The 21828-nt window shown below is 37.5% G+C and overlaps 1 protein-coding gene and 1 long non-coding RNA gene across 3 annotated transcripts in view; one reads left to right on the forward strand and one right to left on the reverse strand.

The window, feature by feature from the left end:
* The window catches only part of LOC102683954 (glypican-5-like), a 141672-nt gene that overhangs the window by 99444 nt on the left and 20400 nt on the right, over positions 1-21828 (forward strand). For both annotated transcript variants that reach the window (XM_006637748.3, XM_015361132.2), the window contains one exon: positions 1784-1931. In XM_006637748.3, coding sequence (XP_006637811.3) covers positions 1784-1931 — 148 coding nt within the window. The remainder of the gene's footprint in view (positions 1-1783; positions 1932-21828) is intronic.
* Positions 1910-16825, reverse strand: LOC107079145 (uncharacterized). The gene is made up of 4 exons (XR_001480105.2): positions 16722-16825; positions 15591-15635; positions 9937-10005; positions 1910-1991 (listed from the first exon to the last, which is right to left on the reverse strand). It is a non-coding gene; the product is annotated as an uncharacterized lncRNA (long non-coding RNA).

Below are 21828 nucleotides of genomic sequence, written 5' to 3' on the forward strand. Positions count from 1 at the left end.
TATAACATTAAAATACTCTAAGAAGTGAATTTTGTACTTTGTAATACATGTTTTGAAAATTAATTGACTAGTATAATTATTGTTTTAATATCTGTTATTCCTTATAAATACATTATTATTCATATTATTATTGTTGTTATTACCATTATTTTTCAGTAGTGTTTGAGGAAAACATCTAAATTTCACTGAATGCAAATATACTTTAGAATGATCTGTCATTAGAAGGTCCCTTTAAAGATAGGAAGTGCCACCTTACAGAAGGATATTACAATCTTCATTTTCATCCATCTCATTTCTCTGTTTCTTAAGTGTCAAGCTTTCTTGTAAGAGTTACATGCAGGTTTACTGTAAATGTCTGTTATTGTGAATAACTAATAAATGGTAATAATGTGCTGTAAAAGTACTGTTGTTGTAGAGTACATGAACTAAAGTGTTCTCAATTAATGGGATGCTCTCATATGTTGTGGGTTGTTTTACTTGTGTATCTTTGAAGCGTGTTTAAGAGGATAGTAATCAGTTATATTGATTTATTGCCAATTTGTCCTTAGCCTTCTTAGTTCTCTACTTTGTGATACAGCCCTTAAAATATATTACTTCTCATTAATCTATTATATAAAGAATAATGGTTCTACAAATTCCTTGACCTCTTCATGGAATTATTGCATGCATAGACGCACATTACAGATAAATATTAGGAAGTCTGCTTTCAACAAAGAACTAAAGTAAACCAACTAATGTAATCTCTGATACTGTTGTCAAGAGCTAAAAGCTTTTTAAACACATTTCTCATTCTGTGCTTTTTGTTATCAAGTAGTTGTAGTGGCTTATTTCCAAATGTTTCATGTTCTGAGTATTGTGAGAAAAACTCTAGAGGTTGTCCTAAATTAGTGAAAACCATTCTGAACTGAATTTTATCAACCATACAAATCACAGAGTCATCAATGCAGACAACATGAAACTTGGATGTGTCAAATGCTTTGTCAATTCAGAATATTTTCCCATTCTCCCTCTTTTATAAAATACAAATTTCTTGAAATTATATGAAATGAGGAAAGAAGTTTAACTTAACTATATTGGTTAAGATTGTTGTAGAGATCATACATTGTTCAATGGTGCAACAGTTTGGTTTATTTTTTAATATATGCATAGCTCCTGTTTATCACAGCTTCAGTAATTCCAGTATATGTATACCAAATGTAAAAAACATAAAGAAATAATAGCATTTTCAAACGTATAGAGAACACAAGGGATTTGGTAGCTACTAGGTACAAATAAACTCCATACAGTATATACCAAAATTTTATATGCATCTTCATATGCTGCACAAACAGGATTCAGAGGCTATTCTTTGCAAGCTGCAGTGCTGCTATACATGTCATTGAATTTACCTCATTTACATCTCAAAGCATTCAGTTATAAAATGAATTTGGTATACCAGGGAAGCCAGTCAGGAAGTACAGTTCTTGTCATTGAAATCTTTTGGTGTCACACTATGTAACATGGGCTGTATTTGCGGAAATGAATCCACTGAGCGTTACAATTGATGCTCTTTACTCTCGATACCCATTCAAATGTGTTTAATGGAAAGTAAAGAGAAACGGAAGAAATCCCATTGCTTCTCCAACACCCCTCCAGTCTTCCCTCGCTGCGGTTCAGACAGGGAGTCACTCTCAAAGCCGTCCCTCGTTACCAGGCTAACTGATGCGCTGACGGGGTCCTTTCATTAGCGCTGTACTAAGGCACACGGATCCTACTCATTGTCCCTGCATTTGTCGCGTTGCAGAAGCTGCACGGGAGGACCCCCCGCCCGCGGGTGTGGGCGGAGGCGGGCAGCGGGACGCAGGAAGGCAGCGCCGACTGTGACGATGAGGATGGCTGCCAGGGCTCGGGAGATGGGAGCAGGGTAGAGAGCGGCGTCGTCCCCAGGATAGGTGAGTCCCACCCCCTCCTCAGGCTCGGGGTTCCAGTGCATAACCGTACGGACTGTAGTGCTGGAAGAGACAGGCTTTCACAGCAACGTAATGCACCCAATAAAAAATCAATCCGGCCCCATGTCTGGGAGCTGGCAGCTCTAGGGCAGACTTGTCAGGGACACGACTGTATGTTCCCATGACTCTGTGTTTTTCACAAGGCTTACCATAATCTCCTTGAACCAATAAGAGTTCTTTTTGAATTAATACTTGTTGATGATCAGAGGTATAACCGATGATAGTTTGAGAAATTTAAACAGTGCAAGATAAAATTTAGGGCACAATTTGAAAAGTAGTTTGCCTACCGTACTGATAATACTCCATCATGCAGGCAAACAAGAGATGGAACACGTGCTGCCACATGAACTGTGTTTAGGGGGCATGAGTTTTGTTTCTTGTTTGGAGATTTGTCTCCCTCCTCAGTAATGCAATCTGGACCCTTTAAAAGTCACACTGTAGGATCTGTCCTAGAGTCTTTCATCAGTCTTGAAATATTGAAATTCTACCATTGTCCTTTGGTTAAAATATGGCCACAGTAAACCAGGTCATCAACAAAAATGGTTAATCCCGCAGAGAGAGAGTCTTAGTAGGCACAAAACAATAATGCAGTCTTCACTAATTGCCACTCAGATGCTTTGTAAATCAGACTCCTATTGCTTGCAAGAAGCTATTTCACAAACTCCACTGTAAATGAAGAATCAGACAGTGTGTGTTGAAGATAATAGAATTCTCTTACTAAAGGATGTACAGCACAGCCAAGGTCTGCTGTGAATTGACCCATACTAGCACTCATAATGATTCTGAAAGAATTTTGGATTCTTAACTGTCAAATCCCTATATAGCTGAAAGAAACAAATGAATTTTTAAAAAGCTGTGCAACCCCTTTCAGTTTTCTGAAATAAATTTAGGAATACATTTCAGGGAATGCAGAGAAGAAGCAGAGAACTGGGCTACAGTGTGGCCATTGCCTGTGGAAGATCTGTGTTTGAGTGTCTCAGAAGTTACAGTCTCTTGAGATAGATTAGCTGTGTGATTAGTTCGGTGAAAGTGGCTCAATCTAGAGAAAGCTTCAGACTGCAGACTGGATGAAAGGCTGATGGGCTCAGCGGCTCTCGTGCTGGGTTTCAGGGTTAGCCGTGCTGTATGAGACCCGTCAGTTGAGCTCCCTCTGTGGTACTGCATCAAGGCCAGAACACTTCTGCCTCAAATGCTAGTAGGATTTATACCTCACACTCCCTCATTCCTTTTTTATAATCTTAACAAGAAACCTTATTATTCTTCCATTTAATAGCAAAAATGGCCTCATCTGACACAATTTGCTTTTATTTCTCCTTTTTTAATTTCCCCTGGAATTCATTTATAGCTCATCTACCCTGCTGGAATATTGATTTGTAGCCTAGAGTTTCGGTGATGAGGTCATGACCCTGCTCCCCCCTTTCACACACTTTTTCATCGACCTTGGAAGCACGTGCCTGTTGAGGTGTTGCCAAGGAGATTCTGGGGGATTGATGGGACATATTTGACAAGGTTGCAAACCTGCTCTGAAAACACATTTGATAAAGCTAGGACCTTTGGCCTAGGAGCCATTAATTTGTTTAGAGATGAATCTGAAGCATTAGAAGTTATTTAGACTGCCCTGACTATGTTTCCAGTACGTGCTGTTACCTGATTTGACCTCTGCTTGAGGGTTATATTTTTCATTAATGCAGACTAATAATTGTATTCATGCAGGCTGGATTCTTAACCCTACCAATAAGCAGGTGAATTGATTTCTACACATCTTCAGTAGGAGGCGATTGTTTAAATTTAAATTCTGAACTCAGTGTCTGTTTATTTCTAAGGGTGGTTTTGAGCTGTATATGTACTGCAACAGAAAAAAGCAAATAAATAATTGTGTGAAAGATCTCTACATTGTGATTAACAGTTATTGACTATTGCAATAATATATTTCTTCAATCTTTTTTTTAATGATTAGTTTTTTGGTGCTTAAAATACTCAGGACTCAACTGTTCAGAAGTATTTAAAGTATGCCAGTTATTTTCTGAACAACTATCCATCATTATAGTAATGATGATGATGATTTGCAGACGGCTGATGAAGTGTAAAAATGCCTGACACTTTGTTAAACTACTAACTTACTACTACTAGCTTCACCTGTCTTCTAGCTGAAATGTGAATTACCTTATGTTAACATTGGTGAGTACATTTACTTTAATGACTCTGGATTTTTGCTGTAGAAATGTTGGATGTGAATTTAAAAGGTAAGCAGACAATGAAAAACTGGTTTCACAACTATCTGAGGTATATTTTTATGATTATGCCCATTATTAAATCTGCTCTTTAAATTGCTATCCATGTTTGAAAAGACCTGTCCATCACTGCACAATTGTGACACAGAGTGACTTCAAACGTTCTTTAAAAGTCATTCTGTGTCACAACGTTAAAATATTTTTTCAGGTATAAAATTCTTTTAAACTTTAAATTAGGTAATTTTTTTCGAAGAGCTTATTTTCCCTCTGAGTCATAATTGACTCGTATAAAAGCCTGCTCAATTGAATGGTTTTGAGGGTCTTTCACTGAAAATCGGAGCAGTAAGATATTTCCACTGTATTGTGGTATTTCTTCAAGAATATATTCCACAGCTTTGAAGCATATCTGAGCCAGCTGCAGTTTCTGAACACATTTTACTGTCTTATAACCTCATATCCTCATTTTGTTTCTGTTCATGCTCCTACCTCTGCCCTCACTTCACCCATGACCTCTACTGATATTACATGAGACTTCAATACAGTGCTTGCAAAAACTGCTGTAAGAAACATGAACGCAAGAAAACATGGATAACAATTAGATTGTCTGCCTTTGCACTGTGAAATACCTTTCCCTTTCTTTTTTCAACTTCAGTGTCAAATAAAGTATGTATCAAAAGAACTCATGAGTAATTTCCATTTCAAACACCTCATTACAACATATCAAGCTGTATGTCCCATTGTGTTGGTACCTAGAACTGATGAAGTGAAGTACCACAAGATGGATTGTACTGAACAGCAGCAAATCACTTGTTTCCATCCCTACCAGTAAGCTGGCAAGCTCCCCACTTTTTCTTGTTCCTTAATTTTATTGTAAAAGTTCACATTCACTGGCAACCCAAGCACTGGATCGCACAAGAAATACCTTGGCCACAAAATCTAGAAGAGGGTAGGTAGGCATTCTGGGCGTCTCCTAGCAACGAGAGCCATCGTGGCAACACAGAAGAAAGGGGGTAGTGAAAGGGGTTATGGGAAGTGAAGAGCTCAGTGGAAGTGGGAAACTTTGCCTGCTGCACACACACAAAAAAGTGAAATTAGCATAGGAAAACAATGTTTCAATCCATTTTGTTCAACTGGCCCTAAAATAAAAGAGATTCCTGAGTGTGGTTCTGAGTTTCCAGGCGAAAGAATTGTGTACCCTGATTTCCTATAAGGTCCTGTTGCTTTTTCTTGATTTCTTTTTGGGATGGGGGTTAATTTCCTTTGGGGTACAATTGACTTGACTGGGAGCTAATATGCTGATTGGTTTCTAAAAGAAACACATTGAGACCACTGACTTGACTTCTGCATAAAGGGTTGTAATCTGGGAGAAAAAGAACCCTGTGTCTACATGCTGAAAACAATACTTGGAAAGGTCTGTCTGAGCACTCTTCTATACCGTGGGACAGACTACCTTGCAGGTCTTTTTTGAGGGTTAGTGCTGCTGACAAAGTAAATGAATGTTAGTGAGCAGTTATCAAATGCCATTTCTGTTGGATGTCTCCAAAGACAGTAGTTTGTTTTGGAGTTTTTAGCAAAAGTTCAGGGGGGATGACTGTAGCCAAATTCTCCTTCAATTCTGATGCTCTAAATTGTAATCCTTCATGACTTTACCGGAAATGCAATAAAAAATCTCTTTCTCTTACATTCACTTTCTTTTACATCCCTTCTCACCCTGTCTCCAGTTTAGCGGCTAAACCTTGGTTAATTTCAGTCTTCATGGGAGTCCCAGCCTTCTCATCCTATGACTTGGATGCCAAGCAGCCAAGTGGGTTGAGCCAAAACACCCCTGCGCTTAATCTTTCAACTTTTCAAATAAACATAAAGTATATTGGGTATGTCAAGTGCTGCTCATCAGTATATATTCTTTTAAGGGGTTTGTCAGTGTGATTGAGATACAGGTGTCTGTTTTGTCTTTAAAGTGTTGAGTGTTAGTACAATATTGTCACCCTGTGTCTTGAGCAGTAGTCACTGCTTTTACCTCTGTACATTCAACAGTTACTGTATATTGCTGACAGATGTACAGTACATGCGTGAATTGTGCAGTATGTCAGAAGCGAGGACTGTAGTTCACAGGTATTGCAGGAAAAGGGGCAACGACATAACTGCATGGATCACAAAATGATTTAATGTTTCAATTTAATGTTGCAACTACTATTTATTTTAAAGTGAGAAAACACATGTATGTAGAACATCACTTATTCATGTTGCCATGAATGAAAACAAATTATTCATACAAATATAATGGTTTATATTAAAAGACTATTCTTCATAAAAGCAATATATTGAATAAAAACATATAATAATTATGGCTTAAGACAGAAAGTAAGAAAACATTGCTATGCCTAGTTAGTCTTTCATGCCATATTTAAAAATGGCACTGGTATAAGAAAAAAGAAAACAACTTATTTTAAACTTTACTGGTAATACATGGCTTGCACCTATTTAACTATGCAGACTCACTGATTAATTCATTATAGGCTGCCATCATCGCAGGCCTCACATGCAGTTCAATGCAGAGCCCAGTAGAGGGCCGTATTAAATGGCTTTGTGGCCCATGAACCATGCTTTTGGTACCCCTGCCGTAGGGTTAATCAGTGTCTCCTGCTGTCGTAGGCATTTGTGACATAAGGGTTGTCTCTATTCTGTATTTGTAAAGAAGATTCCTTTAATTGAATACCACTCTACTGTGCCCTCATAAATATGACGAAGTATGTGTTGCAAATTTCACTCTACAACTGCAGTTAACTTTCTAGGGGTTTTAACGTGTTGTATTACTGGCATAGAGGCATTTACTGCTTTAGTTTTCCATGATGAATGACATGCACCTGCAGTTTGTACGTGTTACTAATAGGAGTAGTATTTTTCTTTTAAACTGAAGATGATGATTCATACTGTAGCACTGCAAATTAAACCTTGTTCATCCGTGCCCAGAAGTAGCAATGGAAACCCTTTTGAAACCAATGGATGACAAAATCTAGAATGATTTTTATGAATTGGTGTGAATGGTAAGCTCACATATAAATAAAATGCTAGCTCTGTTCAGATATTGTTGACAGGATCTAAACTGTTGTTTTCTCAATGAGAAGATTCAAGGTCCTATTGATGCCACTAGGAAGTAATTTTAGAAATTACTCATTGAAATTACTTCCCATTTCACCTTTTCAGTCAGGCTCTAAAGGAAACAAAGGGTTTCAGGGAAGCAATTGAAGCACTGCCACCGTTTTGGTTGGTAAAAGGCATGCAAGTCATTTGTTAAATTGTTTATAGGATACTTGTACATTTAAATATACTTTTTAGAATAAGCTTTAATAATCAAATGTTCTGTCCCATTTCTATGATCATAATTGGCTCTCACTGCCTTAAATTTTATAGGACAGACGTAGAGATGAAAATGGATACATATCTAAAGAAAAGATCTCTGAATGAATTGGAGAATTAAATGGAATTTTGTAAATCCTATTTGACTTTTTCTCGTAGTAGTTGCTTGATACTGCATGTTTACACTAAAGATTCTGTTTCTCGTCTTTAAACCTGTTTCAATTTTCCAGATATTGTTTGCTTCATCAGACAGACCAAGAACGATCATAGACGCCTGTATCATTTGCAGCACAGGTCATCCATCCTGTTGTTTATTTTCCCAGGCTTTGAAACTATGTTCACATAAAGTTTACATTTGTTTGACAAAGCAAGATAATTTAATAGATTTTTCTCCTACAGTACTTTGTAATTCATTTTTATCTGAGTTCTAACTAGAAGTATCTATGTAAATGATGCCAAGTGCACAGTAAGCAGCCATTCTGAGCTGCATTAGTAAGTAGAGATCCATGGTGACATTACAGGCTGTAAAAGAGAAACAAGGTAGGAATATATTATATAAGGTGCAAATGAGATAAAAAGCACTGCCTGAAGAAATAATTATTTGTTCATTTTACTTTTATTCATAAAATTAATACAGTAGCTTAATATCTTATTTTTGTTTTTGACAAGCAATTTGACATTTCCATGTTAATATTACGTAAATGATTATTCTGAAGGTCACAAGCTGTGGGGAACGTGGAAATCTATGTTTAAGATGTATAGCCAAGGAACCTCTGGGGACTTCATCTTAAAATTTCGAGTTCATCAAATCCTGTCAGTGACAGGGAGGCCCAGTTGCGAGATAAATCCTAAATCCCTCAGCCTGCCCTGCTCAGTCACATCTACTGTAGCAAGTCTCAGCCAGGGTTGCTGTGCCACCTGATGCTGACTTCCAGATGCTGTTCGTGAGTGATGGAGGGTTTTACCTTGAGGAGTCACTTGGGGGGTCCCCCTCAAGAATGCCATTTGACAAGTAATTAAGTTCAATTACTGGTTCCAACCTCTGTTCTCCAAAGGTCATATTTATAATTCCATTTGTAATTGAGCAAGGTGTGGGTGGTGATAACACATGGTGTGGATTAATGTGCTCTCATCTATGCTGTAAAGGTACTGTGCTCGTTAGAGCCAGAGGTTTAAGACTAATATACTGTAATGCTTTTTTTATTGAGAATCTCCCTCCAGAAAAACTAAAGAATATTGTAATAAAATATGCACTACATTAAAGAATTAGACCTGACACCTCATCTGAAATAAGATGCACAACAGCATTGCCAAGATAATTAATCACCATTTTGCTTTGCCCACAGGATGTGAAGGAATGTCAGAACAACACATTCCAGCTGTGGGGGGATTCAGTTGCCATTGTTTTTCCTCATGCACAGTCACTCCTCTACTTGTCACCCTTAACTGCTTCATTATCATAGTATGAGGAAAGGGGAATGATGTAAATTAAGGCGCACGTCTCCTGTGCAGAATGCCTTTGCTAAAATGATAAAATTGACTTTCACATGGCCTTTGGAAATGAGGTGCTTTGAAAGACTAATATTGCATTGAACACCTCATTTAAGGGCATAGATCTACAGTGAGAAATACCTGTGTAGTTATTTATTGCAAACCATGTAGGGTGGTACACATCTATCTACCTGTCTGATTTTCCAACATACCAATAGCTCAGAAGTGGAGGAAATACTGCGTATTAATACATGTATTTTTCAAAGATGCTAAATATTCATGAACTTGTTTATACCATTGAGTTTAGTTTCCTCCCAGTAATATCTGAAAAAGGCTTCCTGGCAGAGGTCTATGATTATGAACTGTATAGTTTACACTCAAATGTGAAAATAAACAAAAATGCAAAGCCAACCAAGTGTTTCAAAATGAGCAGGCAAGGTTTTGTCCATCAAAAACTAATTTAATCTAGTCTGGAATTTTCTATGAGACTTGTGTTGACTTAAGTTCTTCCGGTTATATGCTGTAAAGCAATTTAGAAAGGAAAATGTTTTTACAAAGAAAAAGGTTAGTTTGCAAAGGGAGTCTGTTGCTAACACTGAAACATAAAAGTTTAGAGGCAGCAAGATAGTTTTCCTGCCTCCATTAGAAGAAATCCTAAAATCAAACTGACATAATTGTAGAATTTTAAATTAAGGCTGATGGCTAAGAGTGTGGAAGTGAGAAGTAATATCTAAGTAGTTGCATGTCAGTTACATGTTTCTCCCAGAACACAGACATGAATATTAAAAGGTGCACATGAATCCAGTGCACTGGAGGATTGTGGTGGATCATGGCTGTATATAATGGAAGAAAGAGTAGACAGTTCTTACTTTGTAGGCTCCAGAATCCTGAAAGATCCTAGGACTGCTGTTCATGTCTTGTAATCCCAGCACCCAACACTGGGAGGAAGGAAAAGGAAAATCTCAACTACTTGGTTACACTTCTGGGTCATATTCAGTTGAATTCTGTTGCTGGTAGTATAACGTGAGAGAAATTGCATTATCTGGGTAATGAATGTTCACAGGTTCTCAGACTGGCCTCTATTTTGATGTTGCGGAGCTTTTTGCCAGCTAACAGGTGTATGGGAGGAGCCAGAACACAGTATCACCTCACGAGTGAGCTGAAAAAGGTGGTATTCACTCAGATCCTTTAAGATCCTTTTACAAAGGCGCTAGTTATTCAAAACGCAGTCACAACATCTGTATTCAGGAAAGGTCTTCCCAACACTCCATTGACATGCAGTTAGTATTCAGAATACCTCAGGGAATTGGTATTGTGTTTCAAATGATGTGTACACATGGTGTGGAATTTTTATTAGAAAGCTCCGTTCAGCAAGCAAGAAAGGATCAACCTTTCCTGGGAAATTTGCTGGAAGGAAAGCCAAAGAGCTTGTGGTGCAGGTGAAAAGTATTGTGGATCATACTGTATGTATTTTTTCCTATGGAATCAATTTCATTTTATTGGAAGATGTGAGGTCACAACATGATTTCTTGTTAATAATTGAATACTGTTATTTTCTGCTTTGCTGTAGATCATGAGAGGTGAGGAGAGGTGGGCTCTGTTTGCTAAATTGAACAGCCTTGGCTTCACAATATGTTTATTGACCCCTGGAGAAGACATTTTATATCTGCCATCAGAATAAGAACAAACCTGAGTTACAGTAATTTAAAAATAGAAGGTTGTGATTGGGAATCATCTAATCAAAGGGAAGAAAATAAAGTGCTAATTGTAAGGGTTTTGTACAACACCAGAATGATAATTTCTCTGGTCTGGCTTAATTGTGGCATTAATTATTTAGGCAATTGTTTTCGTTTTCACCATTGGTTGATTAAGAGAACATTAATTAACTTAACTGAAGCCTGATAAAATATTAGCAATCAATGCTCCAGTTTTGCCTCTCTAATATAAACAACATTATTAGTCACAGATATGCTGCAAACATACTAAATTGTAGGTTATTTTTTCTCTTCAACTAGAAGGCATTAGCAGGGTTCTCCTATGCATTGGTTAGTCCTCGCCTGCTGTAAACCCAGATAATTGCACAAATGTGCATATAGAAACATTGAGAAACACATCAGTCCTATTTTAAAATAATTTATCGTGACTCTACTTTATGTTCTTTGGAAGCATCTCTGCAAGGACACTCAGAGATTTACTGTACCATCAGTGATTTTTTTAAAGTCATTCTCATTAAGAACTTTATACATCTTGCTAAAATTGGGAAACTGCACCTATTCTTGATTTTTAGCAAAAAAAGTATATTTTAAAATAAAATATGTGCTTGTATGATGTAATGCAGTATATTTGTATTCTGTTCTTATGATTGAACATAGTTACTGAATTATTATTTTTCTCCTGGAACATAATATAGTTTAGTTGTTTTCATTTGACAAGATGTAAGGTAGTCTCATTAGACTGTTATGTTAAGGCAGTGTGAAATAAATTCAGATGTTCCCTGTCTGGGCTAACTTGTTCTGAAAACCTGTGTTGGCACAATGAGGTCTATAAACCCTTTCGTTTTACAGTACATCTACCATCTCTCCGAGAAACCTGCCAGTGCCTGCTGATTTCAGCCATGCTGTTATCGGTAAGGTTTGCCGCTTGTATTATTCCTCAAATTGATTTGTCTGTATATGTTAGTGGAGTTAGTGGTGATTGGAAGGTTCATAAGACCTTTATTGGCCATATACAATTTCTTGTATTGGAAATTTGTCTTTCGCATACCCCAACTCGCTCTCCATGAGACACACAGACAGGGAGAGAAGCTTGGGGTCAGAGTGCAGGGTCAGCCATTGATACGGCGCCCCTGGAGCAGTTGGGGTTAAGGGCCAGAGTAGGATTCCTCTGCCGGCCGCGGGATACGAACTGGCAACCTTCCAGCCACGGGCGCAAGATCCTGAGCCACAGAGCCCCCACTGGGTTATGTTTGCTCTGAAACCCATAATGAAATATGTAGGGGTGGTTTCAATGACATGATTACACCTATTGGGCATCATGAATAAGCTTAATACATTGCATTGAAAAAGAAAAACCTTGAATGGAAGGTTAATAATAATATACATCACCTGTCATGGTCCATAATGCAGGATATGTCCCTAATATTTCAAAACACTGAGTTAGATGGTAAATTAATTGACCAGTAAGCAATTTGATGCACAGTACAACTGAATGAAGTGCTTTGTAACGTTTGATTTTGTTATGCTCATTTCTTTCGATTAAACATTTTATTGCTAAGTTGAACAGCAACATGTCGGTACTTCCACTTATTTGTTTCGTCGAAAGAACTGAGAAAGTCGAATTATCATAGTGTATTTTTAATATTTTTTGCATCAGAGGTAGTATTTCTGCTTTAAAACAGTGTAGAACTTAGTTGTGTTTCGGAATCTGCAAATGATCTGTCTCTAGCTGCCATCTGTTCTTAGAGCAAGGCTAAGATGAGGTACATTTTGTTTTCGAAAATCCTTTGTGAGATGTTTTTTCAGGTATTATGTAGCTCAAGAGAATCCAGTGGCTGTGAATTATTCTTCTTGATAGCCTAGCATAACTCCAGTTATTCATGTGCAGGCTTCCATACACACCAGTCTCAATAGCTTGTTTATAAAAATAAAAGGAGTCTTCCAGTTTTGCTGGTTTGTTATAGTAAATCTGCCTTTTTGGCAGGAATTCTTATGCCTTCACAGATCTGTGTAAAGAAGATCAGTATCCCCAATGCTTATGCAATACATTTTTCAATAATGAAGGAATGTTTTCTTTGCTTATAAAATAATTGGGTTATGGAGGAATGTTCTGCCATCTTGGCATTCTGCTAGGAAAGCCTCCACCTGTCTTCTTTTCAACAGCCTTGCATGGGAATCAGGATTGATTTTCCCCATGGCTCTGACCCATCTAAATAAACACTACAGTGGTTACACTTTGTAAAGTGTCAATAATGTTAATTTAATTAGGTGTGGGCTAATATAGAATTTCCTGTGAAATCCCTATCAGTACTTGGTGCAGTGCATCACATTTCTTTCTAAAACAACTTAAAATGGTTTTATTTCAAGAAGGGAAAAGCTATATATATTTTTTTCCATCTAACTCTTCATGTTCTTGGCTGTCTTCAGATGGTTTGCAGAAGACATTATAATGTAGGCAATTTTATTAGAATTTACTTGTAATTTCATGACTTATAAATTTTCTTTATGAACTATTTTATAGCACTCTGTAGAGCTTTCATGGTCACTACATTTGCCTGAGTGCTAGGTGCAACAGTTTCTCCCTGCGCTCCAAACACATGCTTGCTACTTTAACTAGTTTTTCAAAATAGTTCTGGTATATGTACCTTGCGATGGACTGAGAGTGTAGCCCTATCTTACGTCCTATACTTCAGAAATGAGCTGTGGTTTGCAGTGACATTCCTGTGTCATATACTGTACCTGTAGGTTTAATATTCCAAATAGTCTTTCCAGCTAAAATGTATGCAGTTCAGTACTTTGTCCTAAATGGGGACCCCTGATGTGCAGTTTATTTATTTTTCGACAGCCATTGGCCTGTACCATGACAGGTCACATCTAGAGATTTTGGGTATCACATTGTTAGAGAGTGGCTCATATCTTTGGTTCATGGGTGATGTGTTGGCTCTTTCTTTTTCCAGATTTCTATGCTAAAAATGGCAATAGATGAGGAATTGTCTTGAAATGTGAAAGCTATAATGTGTGAGGTACTACCCAATCACAGAAACATGACACTGGAGCCCAATTTGAAAATGATGCACTGTTACTTGATCTTTGGAAATAGTGGATTCAATTTCACAATACAATCTAACTTTAGCTATTAAAATGAAAAGTGAATGTACAAGTTAAACTTAAAAAAACTTTTCATGCTAACAACTGTTTCTAGTACCTTCACTTAAAAGCATCAAAAGGTACACCATAAACATTTGTTCTGTTATGAAAAAATAGGTTAGATTTTCAACCACTCTGAAATGATACATTGAAGGAAATGCAATATAAAAATCTAATTTACTCTGAATACCGATGATGAACATGAAATGTACTCCTGCTCAGGTTTCAACAGATTAATTAATTTCTCCAAACAGCCTAATTGAAGGGTGGCAAGGAGAATAGCACATTTTTGGGAACTCTGCCACTCCTCTAGGCTTCAGAGAAAGCCTTGTGCATCAGTCAGGTGTCCCTTTCTTATCTAATGGCTCACACCTGTCCTGGCTGGCAGTGTGGGCACTAATAAATGTCTCTACCTGCTCACTGCCGTCAATTTGGCATCTGTCCACCTGCTGACAGTTCTGTGGCATGAGAAACAAAATGGGAAGAGATCTTCTTCTCTGTGTAGCCTTGTCAGCAGCCCAGAGAAGAATGAGCCTTCTGTACCTCATCTGGGGAGCAGCTGAAGGTGGTTTGATAAAGATTTCAAGCAGAAAGACAAAAGGCTTCTGCCGACTCCTGTATAGAGAAGGCATCTGTGTGCTCGAGCAGCTCTGGCATAACATAGTTCTGCAATCTTGCCATCTAAGTAAAACACCAGATAACTTAAATCAGATTTTTGAGCTTATGAAACTAAAGAGAAGGCTGGGCATTGATATTTATGTTAGCTGTGGTTTAAAGCACACATATATATTCTTAAAGCCAAATATCAATGAAAAACCAAATACATTATATACTGTATTTACCAGTCTTCTCGCACAAATATGCTGATATGGCTAGCAGTCATATCACCCTGTGACTCACAACTGGGAGCCCACTGAAGCCAAGCAGGTGTGAGCCTGGCCAGTACCTGGATGGGAGACCTCCAAAACTAAGGTTGCTGCTGGAATAGGTATTAGAGGGACCAGTAAGGGGCACTCACCCTGTGGTCTGTGTGGGTCCTAATGCCCCAGTATAGTGACGAAGACACTGTACTTTAAAAAGATGCTCTGTCCCCTGTGACTCTTTGTGGTCATTCAAAATCCCAGGGTGTTTCTTAAAAAGAGTAGCTGTGTTATCCTGGCATCCTGGCCTTTAACAATATGGCCTCTTAATAATCCCTGTCTATGAACTGGCTTCATCATTCTGTCCTCCTCCCCACTGATAGTTGATGTGTGGTGAGCGTACTGGCACACTATGGCTGCTGTTGCATCATCCAGGTGGATGCAGCACATTGGAGGTGTTGGAGGGGAATCCCCATTACCTGTAAAATGCTTTGAAAGCCCAATTTCAACATTGGAGTGTCAAGAAAAGTGTTATATAAATGTAAGAAATTATTATTATTAAGCTTTGTCACAACTTGTGCTAAATGCATATTCTAGAGTCTTTACACAGACAACTTTCTCAAGATCTCAAAGATCTCATACCACTTTGCCACTGGCTTCCTTGCACTGGCTCCCAATTCAAAATAGAATAAAGCATTGAATAAAATGGCATCAAAAGTGCTATATACTCTAAGTGTTATAAAGGAAAAAGTAATAGGTTTATGCCATGCTGAAAAAAATATAATGAAGAATTATAAATACCTTAATCTTAACAATGTTCCTTTGTTTTACTCCTGGAGATCAGTTCTGTGGGAGACGTACAATAGCATGAACAATTAGTATAGCACTCCGCGAGAGGCAAGAATTTGTGACAGTCTTTGAAATACACACCACAATACTGTATGTTACCTTAAGAATGAGAAATTCAAAGCATCTCCTTTCGCTAGCGTAATGGATCTGGCCCTTCATGGTAAGAGTGGGGAGCTGTGCAAATAAGTTGGCGCTGATGTATGGAGGTTTAATCAGGTAAAACGGCTATTAAGCTGTTCAGGGACGGTGGCTATTTACAGGCAACTTTCTGTGTGCAAGGGAGGTGTGTCTGGGGTGGGTGGATTGATGGGCAAGGCACATCATGTCAGGTGCATCAGCCACAGAGCAGTCATTTCACATCTGGCATCACTGCTCCCCTGGCTTCTAGGTGATAAATACAGTTGTTTGGAACCCATCCATCTCTATTTGTGGGATAGGTCTGCCATTTATAATCTGGGATTCATAAATCCGGCACTGCAGCTCTTTGGAGAAGTGGGGGAGGGGTGAAATGTTTAAGGACAAGGAAACAGACAGATGATACACTGTGTCTCTTAAGTTGAGGAAAGATACAATTTTTTGGCAATGTTATTCCAACATGCAGGTTTTCCAGGACAGTACAGCGAGATAAATGCTCAAATGAGGGATACAGGAAATAATTTACTCAAATGTACATTTATTTCAGCTCCTAATTTGAAACGGAACAACAGTTATTCAGCATTTGAAGTATTTTGTGTACTGCATAAATGGCTTTTTTTCATAACTTTCTCTTGTCTGTTTGCAGCTTGGTAGTATAATTTATATCAAATACCAGTATGCAACAGAATGTTTGACTTTTCCAGGATTATGATGGAAGCCGGTTGTGAATACAACTCTTCCCCCATTTCTTTGTACTTAAAGACTTTAAGAAGATGTAGAGGAATAAAATGAGAAGTAATTTAATGATTTCAAGGCCAGGTGATTTTCCTTTTGTAATGCCATAAATGTTAATATTATATCAAATTTGTTAAAACTTGAGGGTAAATATACAATGTTGCCCAACATATTTTCGATGTGAAACTGCAGATACAGATACGAATCACTTACCTGATAATTTAGGATGTATGGGATACTGTTTGAAAACCAAAGCAAAATGAGCCATATACAGTATATAATTGATTGCAGTTTTGCAGGTTGTGGTTGTCATGCGGCTTTCTTTCTTCAGTCTCAGCACTCTGGTAAGAAAACCAGAAATGAAAGTGTTATTTGATTTATAAAAATATCATTGTGGAGGGACTGAAGTGAGACTTGAAAAAATCCTTTATCAACCCATATTTGAGGTAATAGAACAGTTTTTACCAATGTCCCCGATGGGTGCCTGTCAGAGAGTACGAAAGCTCTTCAGTTGAACACTGACCTCTCATCTTTAGACTACTCTGAAATTTGCAACTGAGTTCCTTAGCAGGTCTTTCAACATGGTCTAATGGCAATGTTAAAGTAACGAAGATGTATCACAGCTCATCTTGTTTCCAGCACAGAGTTTATCCATAGTGCTCAACTGTTTTGACCCATCCTGGTCCTTAGCAGTGGAGTCTACAGCATAATGAGAACAGTTTCAGAAACCCAGTGATTGGAGAAGCAGTGACTCTAGAATCCAAGATGAAGAAGATGGGAAATGAAAATGTCTGGAAGTAATATCCTAGTGAGAAGGAACATCTGGTCAGCAGTTCAGGCCGTAGTTCCAGTTCAGTTTACCCCTCAGTAGGATTATTTGCTCCGGCAGGGCCTGCCTGCTTTAATGCTGCTGTTCTAGAAGCTTTGTACATGAAAGGCAGGTGCGTGATATGGAGAATGTTTCTTTGGTACAGATGGAGATCCAGTTTAATCCCAGCAAAACCAGAGCAAGCTCATTATATCCTGTGGAGACTGGCTCGTCTTGTTGGAATGCGCCCCACGTGCCAAGAGAAGCAGCCGTTAGGCACCTCTGCAGTGTTACCAACTTTGCTAAAGAGAGCTAGGGGATTTTGCTTTTATAGATATTCCCTTTTACCCTTTTCTTTTCCGGCTTCATTTGTAAACTAAAGAAGATCCTTGAAAATTATATTTTTCTAAACCTAAAATGCAGTTTTGGATGTAATAACTTCATATTTAATCTGATTTGTCATGTACCTTTTCTTAACTTAAGTGTTCCTGCGACAGTGTATTTTTCTCTTAAAATCCTACATACTGTAGTCAAAAAAGGTACTGATAGGTTTTCGTTTCACCCCAAATGCCCTCACAAAGAACACAGTGCTGCATCTATAGTATCTACAGATGACAACAGAAACTGTATTGTGTTTTTGCTGTAGCACCAAAAAATCTTTGGGTTTTCTGCATACTGAAGCATTTCTTTGCAAATATTGTGCTTTCCACATCATAGTGTGGAGCATAATGAACAATATAGTAACAGTCATGTTTTTCCATGACATGGTGATTTAAGAAATAAAATAAGTTTCTGCTTGGAAGTGTGTCAAGTTGAATGCAGCAGCTGGAGCTACACTGTGGCTTTACAATGTCAATAATCAATATTTTTGCACCGCAAGAATGCAGTTCCCTTCTTTCAATAATGATGCCTACTAACTACACTTTTTCTAGCAATTCAAAAGCTGGATTGTTTTATTCCTGTTATAAATTATCTGCATACTGTATATGCACATTGTCTTACAATACTACTAATCTCTTCAGTTTAAAAATAATTGGTCCAGTTGAACTTATTCAGTGCTTTTGGTGTATTATTTGTTACTAGTTTTTATGGATTGCATGTACTTTCCTAGAAAATCCATTGAGCTTCAACAATCAGGGCAGAATGACATGAAGTTTCTGTTCTACTGCTATGACATTGGTTTTTGACAGTCTAGCAGGCAGATGTGTACATGCATGGTTAGAGCAATGCTGTAAGGCATAGTGTCAGATTTGATGTCCTCCATCTGCTATTTTGATCCCATGCATCATGGGATCAGTGACACAGTGGCCCTGCTTCCACATTTCACTCATCACTTGTCACCCACTGTGTCTAATAATTGGTAATACAATAACAGGTACCACTATAATAATTATTTTAAAAAGCATTGCACTACACAAAAAAGAGCAGGAACTGGAATTTTGCCATTCTTAATGCTTTTACACAGGTGCAAGATCATCATAAGTGTCTATACCTCAGAGAATTCTTTGTACTCTGTAGCTTTTTTGTAGAAACCCATTCAAAACATCCCATTGAATACGACAGGAAATAAGATTTTTTATATGTATTTTAAACTTATACTTGCCAAAGCCTGTGGTATGCATTTATGCCTGCAGGTTGAATAATGTGCATGGCTCAAATAATAGATTGTCTTTTAGATTTGTACAGTTTTCTGTTTTAACCCCAACACCTGATGAATGAATAAACTCTTAGAAACCAAAAGACCTCACCTTCTCTCGTTAGTAACCTTTCTTAAGTTCTTGTGTTTTTATGTCCTTGTCTGCCTCATAGGTTTGTAAGTGAGTCACATGGCATCTGTACTAGGGATATTGTGGACATGTACAGTACCTCACATTCTCTCGTGAATATTTATGTTATCTACTGCCTAAGATATGATGTTCTATGGTCTTTGTCCCTGACAGGTGATGATTTGCCGAAGGAACTGCCTGGCATTCATAGGGCTTTTAATTGTGTGCTGTTATCATGGCAATTAGTCTACTGTATATCATTTTAAATGGCTGTACTGATTCCTCTTTTTGGATGTTTCTTCTTCTGGACAATAATTATTATTATTTGTTATTATGATGAGCCAGGCAAGAATAGGTGGTTACGTTTTTTTTTAACTCTAAAACAGTATTATAATCTGAAAATTATACATGATTTGCTTACTTGTTATTTGAATGTTATTAAGATAATTAGCTTTTAAAATTAATAGAATTGCAGCTGTAATTATCCCATTCTTTGTGTTTAATAACTTACATGCATGCTACATAATTGAGAGCATTACCTTTAATGCATTGCTCGTGGATCCCAGGAGAGGAAAACTAACACTCAGAATTAGAGATTTATATTCAGTTTTATTAGCATGGTATCCCATGCGTTTTGAGTTGACACCTGATTGTTGAACAGTTGTAATTGGAAACCAGAAACAAATAGGATGTCATTTCCCAGTAGTGACCTTTTTGGACCGTACTGAATACATTAAAACACCCAGAGGGTCACAGGCAGGGAATCAGTAAATCTACATTGTAATACATGCAATACAATAAGTGTACAATATACAGTACATGGTAATACAGTTTTCAGAAACAGAAATGTCTTCAATGGTATACATAAGGTCATTGAAAATGGAAGCATACTGTGTGCATTGTCGGTATACAGTACAGGGGTATGTTATGAGTTTTGATCTGTTTTCACAGTAAGAGTGAGTTACTCACGCTTTGGCAACTACAGAAGAATGTCACATTGAATATTGCATTACACCTCGATCAGCTGCAAACTGACACTGCGAGAGTATTGTCAGATTCATAGTGTGTTGTTATAATAATAATAATAATAATAATAATAATAATAATAATAATAATAATAATAATAATAATAATTGCTCACACAAACTTAGTCATCATTTGATGTTTACTCTTTGTTTTTTTATTTGCTTCTTCTTTTAATTTGTGCAGGCACAACTCAGATTGCCATTTGGCAATAGATTCCTTTCCTGTAGAGACAGATATCTCTCCTATAGAGATAAAAGTCACAGAGGGAGAGGAAAGGGAAGGAAAAGCTCAGGTGGAATTAAAAAGAAAGGAAGTGCAAAAAGAATTAACCAGAGAAGCAAAACTACAGATAGATAATGTATGTGGTTGAACTGTTGTCACAGGAGCATATTCAGGTCTCAGGTCCGCAGAGCGCAAATGAACATGAAATCCACTATGCCAAAAATGCAATTACTAAGCGTCTGGAATTTGGACATAACAGTCTCCAAACAAGGAATAGAACATTCTTAATCACCTCAATCTGACTTTCTCACATTTCCAGACCTCTTTCAGTATCAGTTTGACTTGGTGTAACTTGGGTACTCTGTGGAACATAAAGTGTTAATTCAGAATATGAATTCTTTCTACACTTATTGATGAGCTGCACTGTTTCAACAATCCAATACAAGGAGAATAAAGCATAACTACATTATTTCCCAAAAAGCGTTAATGCTAAACATCTTCATAATGGTCAATAGTCTTCAAAGATCAATTAGGCACTTAAAAGTTTAGAATTATTTTTAAAGTACAACAATTAGTGATCTACAAACATGATCTAGCATACTATCCCTCAAAAAAGAAAATAGTACAGGTACTGGTGAGACAAAACGTCAGACCTGTTTCAGAAGTGAAGTTAGTGGCCATTTTTCATTTAATATGATTCCGAATACTTCAGCTGCCTTGCAATGCTCAATTATCAATGCTTGTTTTTTAAAAGTGGATTAAACCTGCCAACAATTTCCCAGGCAATTTACAACATCTGCCAAAATATAAAAGCCTCCATACCACTGCTGCTGTAATTAAGAAACTCCAGAGGAAAGCTTTTCTGAAAAGAGACTTGAGGGAGTCTTGCCAGGGCATTTAGGTACACTAGACTTTTTGTCAGGTTCTGAGCCAGAATTAATTCTGCTGGGTGGATTTGCAAGGTAGCTCACAGGAAGATAAAGAATTCCATGCTTACTATTTAAAGTTTGTTTTTTAGACAAAGTAAGACATACATTCATTATTTAAAGATGGTTTTACACCAGAAAAGTCAAATCCCAGTCATAGCTGAAGTCTGGTGTCCCTAATGATCTCATCAGTTAGAAAAAAAAATATTCTTATGAGTTTGAGGTGATCTAAATTCTCACTGTTTACACCTTTCGCACTTTTTTTGAAACAGTCGTCTTATTGTCAGCACATTTTCTCAGTGTAACCCTAGAGATGAAAACCACATCCTACGACTGAGGCATGCTTTCTCTTGATGTCAAGTTGACAATGTGTGTGACAGCTGAAGGGACAGTGCAGTGAAAGCAACACAAGAAACTAAAAACATGAATAAGAAGATGCTTGAAATCTGTTTAATTTTGGGGTAATGCAGACACCCTGTGTTAAAAACCCGTCTTTGCATTACATTAACTTTTCACTGACGGTATTGTGTGCCTCGAGTTATTTATAGACTGCTTTAGAGGCTGATGCATTC

Source organism: Lepisosteus oculatus, chromosome 13, assembly GCF_040954835.1.
Source record: "Lepisosteus oculatus isolate fLepOcu1 chromosome 13, fLepOcu1.hap2, whole genome shotgun sequence".
NCBI classification, from domain to species: Eukaryota; Metazoa; Chordata; class Actinopteri; order Semionotiformes; family Lepisosteidae; genus Lepisosteus; species Lepisosteus oculatus.